The 9,187-nt window shown below is 47.8% G+C and overlaps 2 protein-coding genes across 3 annotated transcripts; one reads left to right on the top strand and one right to left on the bottom strand.

Annotated features, from left to right (window-relative positions):
- Positions 1-1,241: 1,241 nt before the first annotated feature.
- MRPL43 (mitochondrial ribosomal protein L43) lies at positions 1,242-2,125 on the bottom strand. Of its 2 annotated transcripts, none has more exons than XM_020966824.2 (3): positions 1,923-2,125; positions 1,642-1,760; positions 1,242-1,489 (listed from the first exon to the last, which is right to left on the bottom strand). In XM_020966824.2, the coding sequence occupies exons 1-3, from the start codon at positions 2,051-2,053 to the stop codon at positions 1,263-1,265; spliced, it is 477 nt and encodes a 158-aa protein (XP_020822483.1). In that variant the 5' UTR covers positions 2,054-2,125; the 3' UTR covers positions 1,242-1,262. The 2 variants fall into 2 exon arrangements, with proteins under 2 accessions (XP_020822483.1, XP_020822489.1); XM_020966830.2 differs by having other exon boundaries at positions 1,654-1,760; positions 1,923-2,123.
- A 90-nt stretch (positions 2,126-2,215) lies between these two features.
- On the top strand, positions 2,216-6,098 carry TWNK (twinkle mtDNA helicase). The gene is made up of 5 exons (XM_020966814.2): positions 2,216-3,931; positions 4,140-4,380; positions 4,577-4,684; positions 5,098-5,239; positions 5,512-6,098. Exons 1-5 carry the CDS (start codon positions 2,689-2,691, stop codon positions 5,800-5,802), a joined length of 2,025 nt encoding a protein of 674 aa, XP_020822473.1. The 5' UTR covers positions 2,216-2,688; the 3' UTR covers positions 5,803-6,098.
- The last annotated feature ends 3,089 nt before the right edge of the window (positions 6,099-9,187 follow it).

Here is a 9,187-nt window from a genome sequence, read left to right as displayed (position 1 = left end):
CAGGACCAAACTTGTGATCACTTCCTTCAGGGAGGTAGAAAAGATTATAGGAAGTTCCAGAATTCATCTCAACTTATGGAATTTAGAACTAAATGGAACCTTGGTGCTTTCCTTATGTTTAATAAATACTGACATCTGAAAAACAAGGAAATCTCCAAGGTTTTGGAGCTAAACTGTGAAATACAAAGAAAGGCAGAAATGCTATTCCTGCCCTAAAGAAGCTCACCTAGTGAGGCAAACAACTAGGTACATGCAAGATGTGTACAGAGCAGATAGAAGATAAAGATGGAAGCGAAAAGCTGGGCACACAGCAGGAAAGACCTTTCAGAAGGTGTGAGGCAGAGTACTCCATGCATGAGGACAACCAGTATAGAGGCGTGGAGCATTGTATTAATGGCCAGTGAACCTGGATGGTAGAGTATATGGTACTAGAGCAAAGTGTAGGACTGGAAAGGAATCAGAATGGGAAGAGCTTTAAATATCAAAGGAAAGTTTTCTATTTGATCCTTGAGCTCACAGGGAATCGCCAGAGTCTGCTGAGTGGGGATAGGGGTGAAACAGGGTCAGACCTGTACTTCAGGAAAATCATTTTGGCAGCTTGGTGGAGGATGGATTGGAAAGGGGATAGGAGAGGCAGGAAGACCAATCAAAATGCTACTGCCAATAATCCTGGCATGAGATGATAAGAGCCTGTGCAGGAAGGTGCCTCTTGTGAGTGAAGAGATAAGGATGTGTAGGATAGATGTGATGAATGTAGAAATGTCTTGAAAACAGAATGGGTATGTGGAACAAGTGTAAAGGATGTGGCTCAATAGTAATAGGGAAGAGTTTCGGGGTAAAGCTAGAGAGAGCTCTTGGACATACTGAATACAAGATGCTTCTGAGACATCTTATTGGCAATGTCCAAAAAGTAGTCTGAGAAGTGAGAAAATAAGTCAGGAGAGACTAGGGCTAGATACATAGATCTGGAAATCATCTACATGAGTGAACTCATGAGATTCCCAAGTGTGATAGTATAGAGGGAGAAGGGAAGAGGAAATGGGTTCTAAGTGATCAACTGATTAGTTTTAAGTTCACATAGGTGGTGCTTCTGGAAATCAAACCTCCAATTACGAAGCCAGTGCTCTTTCTATATGTCCCAAAATCATGGGGGGGATGACTTCCTTTGGGAAAAGACTGACAAGAAAAAGGGAGGAGGCGGTATGTGTTATGGCTAGCAGTGAAGGGAAGAAGCACGATCGTTCTGTAAGAATAAATAGGTTTTATTGGGTTTTGTGGTCAGAATCATTAGCAGTGACTTCCTTGCCCAGTTGGGGGGGCCTGTTGGTAAACGGGTGCCACTGCCCCTGGATACTCGGGTTGTATGTGTGGTAGGGCTTCCGGATGCGAATCACGTCCAGGCCTGACTGGTCAGCTAGCTTCTGGATGAGCGTGGCAATCTCCTCTGCCGTCTTATTACCGATAGCTATCTCCTGGACAGAGCCGTTCACTACCGATAGGGAAAGGGCCCACGAAGAAGAGACGCTTGGGTCACGTCCCCGGGCGCGGGCCCGATCCCTATCCACTAGCCACCGCCCAGCGGCCAGGTGTGACCCCAGGATCTCGAGCTCCCGCCCCCAGCCCAGCCCGTGGCTCCCTTGCCTCGGGACTCACGGTATTCCGCCACCAGCTGGGGCACGTGGCATTTTTTCGCGGTCACGTAGAGCACGACCCCCGAGTTCCTCCGCGCAAAGTCGGCCGCATGCTGCTCCACAAACTCCCTGCGGGAGTAGGGGGAAACACGCACGCGCGCGTCAGGGCACTTCCAACCCCTCCTGCCCCCGGCACCTCCCCGTCCGAGGCCCTTTTCCTCATTCGACGCGAGGGGAGAGGAGACGTTGTCTCTAGGGTCAGGGGTCAACTGTAGGCGCGCGGCCCCCCACCTGGCGCCGCGGGACGAAGGCGCGTCACGGCTGACCCTCAGGCTGAGACGTTGCAGCTGCTGCACGTAGCGTCCCAGTCCGTTGTGCAGGACGCTGTCCAGGAAGCGGCTCGGGGTCCCGCGGGCCGTCATGGCCACTACGGCGGACACGGACGCCGGAACTCCCGGAACCTTGGAAGCGAAAGCCGGAAGTCAGGGAGTGGGGAGGCGTGCTGGGAGGAGGGGCGGGACGTAGCCACGAGATTTCCGGCGCTGGGGTAGTTGCGCTGGATCCCGCAGAGTTTTGCTTCCGAGGTCGGCCACTGTAGCGCGCGACTCGTTCCCACGTTGTTCGTGTGGGCGTCTCGGGGGCTGGGAACGGAGGAACCTCTGCCGGTTGCTTGGGCGCTCCCTCGAGAAGGCTCCTGGAGCCCTGGAGAGTGGGGAGGAGTAGCTTGTAGAGCATCTTACGCATGGAGGGAAGGCCCGGGAGGGGAGAATGCGGTGGGACGGGCAACCCAGTGAGGACGGGGGCTGTAGGGAGGCCATGAGAGGTAGGGTCCTGACTCGGGGGAAGGGGCAGTCTTGGAGACTGAGCCTGTGAGAGAATGGAGCCCCACTGGGAAAGGGCTGTGGAAGGGGAGGGGTTCTGTGCCCAGCGTGGTGCCTCGCATACAGCGGGTGCTTAATAAATGCTTCATGATTGTGTGTTCGGTGGTAGGCCGCCTAGGCTGAGAAGCTCCAGATAGTATCGCCCCTTTTTTTCCTTTCCTAGGAGCCAGGCTGAGATGTGGATCTCTCCCCAAAGTGGGTACCCCCTGCGGTCCCTGCTGACCCTTCGATGGCCCATAATGTGGATGGGTTGCAGGGGCCTCCCCCGGGGAGGACCTCCCCGTAGGCCCTATCGTAAGGAGGTTCTGCCAACCCCTGACACCCCCGTGGTGTTTGTCACTGCAGCTGAGATAAGACAGTACCTTCGAGCCCAGGGGATCCCTTTCCAGGATGGGCACAGCTGCCTGCGCACACCCAGTCCCTTCCTGGGGCCACGGGGCGCAGAGGCAGAGAACTGGACTGAGGGTAGCCCCCACAGTCTTTTCATTGATAAGACCACAGGCCACTTCCTTTGCACTGGCAGCTTAGCTGAGGGCAACTGGGAGGACTTCCAGGCATCTGTGGAAGGTGGTGCAGCTGGTTCCTGGGCTAGTGAGGGTAAAGGGAGTGAGACTGTAGACAGCCAAAGTAATGATGTGCTGAGGATCTGGGATCGGGCAGTGCCACTAGCTGAACTTCCAGACCAGGAAGAGATTCAGGTGGCCCGAACAATGTTCAATCTGGCAAAGGTGTCTGATGCCACGTTGAAGCTCTTCAATGTGCGCTATCTTCGAGCTGCCAGAAGCTTGGTCTTTCCATGGTTTTCCCCAGGGGGCTTGAGTCTTAGGGGACTGAAGCTGCTGAAGGCAGAAGGTCAAGGGGAGGGTGTCTGCTATGTGGAGACCACTTTGCCTCGACCCAGTGCCTACCATAACCTATTTGGGCTGCCATTGATCAACCTTCGAGATGTGGAGGTGGTATTAACCAGTCGGGAGCTGGATAGCTTGGCTTTGCATCAGGCCACAGGGCTGCCCACACTGGCACTACCCCGAGGGTTAGCCTTCTTACCCCCTACTCTACTCCCTTACCTGGAACAGTTTCGGCGAATTGTACTCTGGCTTGGTGATGACTTGAGGGCATGGGAGGCTGCCAAATTGTTTGCCAGGAAGCTGAACCCCAAACGTTGCTCCTTGGTTAGGCCAGGAGATCAGCATCCCCGCCCCTTAGAAGCTCTGACCCAGGGCTTGAATCTGCAGAGAATACTACGGTCAGCCCTGCCTGCTGGCCATAAGTCAATAGTGTCTTTCCGGCAACTGAGGGAAGAAGTTCTGGGAGAACTATCTAACGTGGAACAAGTGGCTGGAGTGCGCTGGGGACGTTTCCCAGACCTCAACCGACTTTTGAAGGGCCATCGAAAGGGCGAACTAACTGTCTTCACAGGTGACCTCACATTAAAGATGGGTTTGGCCATTCTCACTTGGAGGAAAAGTTGGTTCTTCTCAAGGGGGATGTGATTGGTGTAGGGGTTGGGGATTTCATGGGCAGAGTGTTAAGGATCAGAGTGATAAATACTTGATTGTGCCCTCAGCTTTGAGGGTGGTGATCCCCAAGTCCTTTCTCAAACGTGCCTTTGTCTTGTATCCCTCAGGACCAACAGGCAGTGGGAAGACAACATTCATTAGTGAATATGCACTGGATCTATGTACACAGGGAGTGAACACACTGTGGGGTAGCTTTGAGATCAGCAATGTGCGACTGGCCAGGATCATGCTGACCCAGTTTGCCATGGGGCGGCTTGAAGAAAGGCTTGAAGAGTATGATGAGTGGGCTGACCGCTTTGAAGACTTGGCACTGTATTTTATGACTTTCCATGGGCAGCAGAATATCAGGTAAGAAACCTAGTTTTGATTGGCCTGCCTTACGGTCCAGATAGCTGCGATTCGAAGGAGGGCTGAAACTGCCAGCTGAAGCTTTCAGGACCTCTCAGATTGGCCATTATATCAAGGGTGCTGGTTGATGGACACACTATATGTTGGTGACTACAGACTTTTTCCCCTCTTCCTCTGTGCACCCTTCCTCTTCCAGGACTGTGGTGGACACAATGCATCATGCTGTTTACGTCTATGATATCTGCCATGTGATCATTGACAACTTGCAGTTCATGATGGGGCAGGAGCAACTCTCTTCAGATAGGTAACATCCCATCCCCAATCTTGGACAAGGTCAAGTTTGTACATGTATGTTTTGAGACTTGAAGCTCGTTTTTCCTTCCTGCAATCTGGGCATCCTGGAAATGGGATAGAGAGAGAGAGAGAGAGAGAGAGAGATACATATGTATATATATACATATATATATATACACACACACATATATATATATATATACACACACACACACACACACACACACACAACACACTCATGCGCATGCTCACACACCTTGTTTTTTCTGAGGCAGAAGGAGCACAAGTAGGATGGGTTAGAGTGTTGTCTGTGACTCTTTTGAGTCTTTATGTTGTCTTGGATAACTCAGGAGAGTGTGGATCTGACTGTTCGTATTCCTGTGTCAATGATGATAAACTTCAACCCTCCTGGGCTAATGGCAGGATTGCAGCCCAGGACTACATTGTAGGAGCCTTCCGAAAGTTTGCCACAGACAATAGTTGCCATGTGACCCTGGTCATTCACCCCCGGAAAGAGGACAATGACAAAGAGCTGCAAACAGCATCTATCTTCGGTTCAGCCAAGGTCTGTATCCTGGAGATGTTCACCTTGTAGATGAGAGGGATGGGGTATGGACTTGGGTATGTTTTAGGATCCTCTACAGTATAAGCCTTCCACTGGGAAGATGTACATGTAATAACAATGCCCTATCTTTATCTGAACCCCTTAAAACCTGTCCCCTCATTCCCACTTCTTTTCCTTTTTCCTTCCCTCCTTCACTTATCCCCTGCTCCCCTAATACATTTTGTTCCCTTTTCCACTCACATGGTCCTTCCCCTACAACCCTCCTCCCCCAGGCCAGCCAGGAGGCAGACAACGTGTTGATCCTTCAGGACAGGAAGCTGGTAACAGGTCCAGGGAAACGCTACCTACAGGTGGCTAAGAACCGTTTTGATGGGGACGTGGGTGTCTTCCCCCTGGAATTCAATAAGAACTCACTGACATTCTCACCCTCAGCCAAAGGCAAGGCCCGCCTCAAAAAGGTCAAAGATGATAATGAACTAGACCCCAAAAAGCCTCCCTCTAGGAAAGGGGGAGGAGCATCTGGGAAGCAGAAGGACAAAGCAGCCCAGACCCCTCCCCCCTGACAGCCACGGTGAGAGCAGTGTGGAGGCTGTGTTCAAGGAGCTCCCCACACCCTTTTGAGGTGAGATCCATCTGTGAGCTTGGTGCCTTACCTTTGTGGGAGTTGCTGATCAGAAATGTCCCCCTCACGTGCCTTGGTATGGGAGTCAAGAGAGTTTTCAGTCCCAAGAGAGAAGGCATGACCATGGGGCTGTCTCCCAGGACACTTTGTGATTCTGACCCAATGGAGGTGGTCAATAGCCTGAAGAAAGCCGAGTCACAGGGCTCTTCTTAGGAAAATAAACCTATTTTTGTCACAGTTTTGCTTGTTGTTTATCGTCCTTGGTTCTCAAAGAGGACCAAAATGACAGCACCGTGTTGGAGTCAAGGTATAGTGTGTCTGACTGGTTGATCAGACTGATATATGAGCTCAGAAGCTCTACCACAGTCAGGCACAGAGTCCACAGGAACATTTGGAGTGGACATGTCTCTAAATTTGTACCTCTCACTTTTCTTTTGAGCTGCTGCAATTCTGCTTAGCTCATGGAGCATAGCACCTTTGACAAGGGCATGCCATGCTGGGCAGTTCTTTGCCATTGTGTTCCATGTCAGGAAATACATTCCAACATTCTTGAGAGAGACCTTGAGAGTATCCTTGTATCGATTCTTCTGACCTCCATGTATGCATCTGCCTTGTGTGAGTTCTCTGTAATAGTCTTTTACGCAAAAGTACTTTTGGCATTTGAACAATGTGGCCAGTTCATGAGAGTTGAACTCTCTGCAATAGAGTCTGAATGCTTGGCACTTTAGCTCAGTGTGCAGTACCTTATCTTGCCTGGTGATCTTCAATATCTTCCTCTCTTTTTTTCCTTTTTTTAAAATTTTATTAATTTATTTTGATTTATCAACAATCACTTCCATATGCTTTTGAGTTGAAATTTTTCTCCCTCTTTCTCCCCCCTCCCCCCCAAGATGGCACACAATCTGATATAGGCTTTACATTTACATTCCTATTAAACATATTTTCACATTAGTGAAGTTGTAAGTGAAAATTAAAACCAATAGGAGGAACCATAAGAAAGAGGGAAACAAAACTCAACAGAAGGTAAAAATAAGTGATAGCGATTCGACTTCCATAGTTCTTTCTTTGGATGTGGACAGTGTTTTCCATCCCGAGGCCTCTGGAGATGTCTTAGATCCTTGTAATGCTGAGAAGGGTTCAGTTTAACATTCTTAGTCATTGCATAACGTGGCTGTTATTGTGTACAAAGTCCTCTTGGTTCTGCTCACTTCACTCAGCATCAGATCATATGAATCTCTCCAGGTTTTTCTGAAGTCAGCCTATTCATCATTTCTTATAGCACAATAGTATTCCATTACATTCATATACCATAACTTGCTCAGCCATTCCCCAATTGATGGGCATCCTCTCAATTTCCAATTCTTTGCCACCACAAAAAGAGCTGCTATGAATATTTTTGTACATGTGGGTCCTTTCCCCATTTGTTTGATCTCTAGGAGTGCTATTGCTGGATCAAAGGGTATGCACATTTTTGTAGCCCTTTGGGCATAGTTCCAAATTGTTCTCCAAAATGGTTGGATCATTTCACAACTCCACCAACAATGTATTAGTTTCCAGTTTTCCCACATCTTCTCTAACATTTATCATTTTCTTGTTTTGTCATGTTGGCCAAGCTGATAGGTGTGATGTGGTACCTCAGAGTTGTTTTAATTGCATTTCTCTAATCAATAGCAATTTAGAGCATTTTTTTTAGAGCTTTAATTTCTTCATCTGAGAATTGTCTGTTCATATCCGTTGACCATTTATCAATTGGGGAATGGCTTGTGTTCTTATAAATTTGTCTTAATTCTCTATGTATTTTAGAAATGAGGCCTTTATCAGAGAGACTGGTTGTAAAAATTATTTCCCAATTTTCTACCTTCCTTCTAATCTTAGTTGCATTGGCTTTGTTTGTGCAAAAACTTTTCAATTTAATGTAATCAAAATTATCCATTTTGCTTTTCATAATGTTCTCTATCTGCTGTTTGGCCATGAATTCTTCTGTTCTCCATAGATCTGATAGGTAAACTATTTTCTTTTCTCCCAGTTTACTTGTGGTATCAGCCTTTGTATCTAAGTCATGAGCCCATTTTGATTTTATTTTGGTATATGGTGTGAGATTTGGGTCTATGCCTAGTTTCTGCCATACTCTTTTCCAGTTTTCCCAGCTCAATGTCTTACTGAGACAATTCAGTTGGAAGTGTTTCACTTTTCTGCATGTCACTGGTACACTTCCAGGCTTCACAGACATACAACAATGAAATCAGCAGAACAGCTCTGTAGAACTTCAGTTTGGTAGGCAGCCTAATACCTTTTCTCTCCCTTCAGAGTCTCAAAAACTGAGCTAGCTCTGGCAGCATGTGTGTCAACCTCATCATCTATGTATACATTCCCTGGAAAGTATATGACTAAATTAAGTTAACTTATCCATCATATTCAAAATTTCTCCATTTGCTGTAACCAATAGTTCCACGTGTGGATGGTGTGTTGCTGGCTGATGGAGAGCCTTAGTTTTCTTGGTGTTAATTGTTAGACCAAAATTAGCACAAGCAGAAGAGAATTAATCTATACTTCACTGCATCTCAGCTCCCGAGGTTGTATTCAGTGCACAATCAAATGTGAACAAAAAATCATGCACCAGCTTTCCCTCCACTTTAGTCTTAACTTGTAGCCTTTTCAAGTTAATTTACCATCAGTGTGATAGCTGACCTTGATGTTTTCATCCTTGTTAAAGAGGTCTGACAACATTGCTTAAAACATGCTCAAAAGCATGGGAGCAAGCACACAGCTTTGCTTCTCTCCATTGGTGGCTGGGAAAGCTGGAGAGCATTGTCCATTATCCAGAACGCATGCAAGCATGCTGTCATGAAATTGATGTACAATACTGATGAACTCCAGACAACCAAATTTGCCATAATTTTCCACAAACCTTCATAACTGACAAAAGGCTTTGGTCAGATCGACAAGCATTGTGTACAGATGTCTATTCTGCTCCTGTCATCTCTCCTGGAGTTGTCAGGCCCATATTAACTCTTCCTTAGCCCTTTCTGAAGCCACACTGGCTCTTGGGTAGATGACCGTCTTCCAGGTGAAGCATCAGCCTGTTAAGGAGGACTCTGGCAAGAATCTTGCCAGCAATGACTACAAGGAAGACTCCCCTGTGATTGTCACAGGATAATCTATTTCCTTTAGCTTTATAGAGATGGACAATAGAAACATACTGGAACTCCTGGGCAGATAACCTCTTGTCATATAACCTGGAAGATATCAGTCAGCTTTTCTATGAGTAGTGGACCCCCTGCCTTGTAAATCTTAGCTGGAGCAGAGTTAGCACCAGGCTCTTTGCC

The sequence above is a fragment of the Phascolarctos cinereus genome, unplaced genomic scaffold (assembly GCF_003287225.1).
Source record: "Phascolarctos cinereus isolate Bilbo 61053 unplaced genomic scaffold, phaCin_HiC Scaffold_3;HRSCAF=262, whole genome shotgun sequence".
In the NCBI taxonomy this organism is placed as follows: domain Eukaryota; kingdom Metazoa; phylum Chordata; class Mammalia; order Diprotodontia; family Phascolarctidae; genus Phascolarctos; species Phascolarctos cinereus.
Note: the sequence above shows the minus strand (reverse complement) of the source record. Positions and strands in the feature narration are given on the sequence as shown.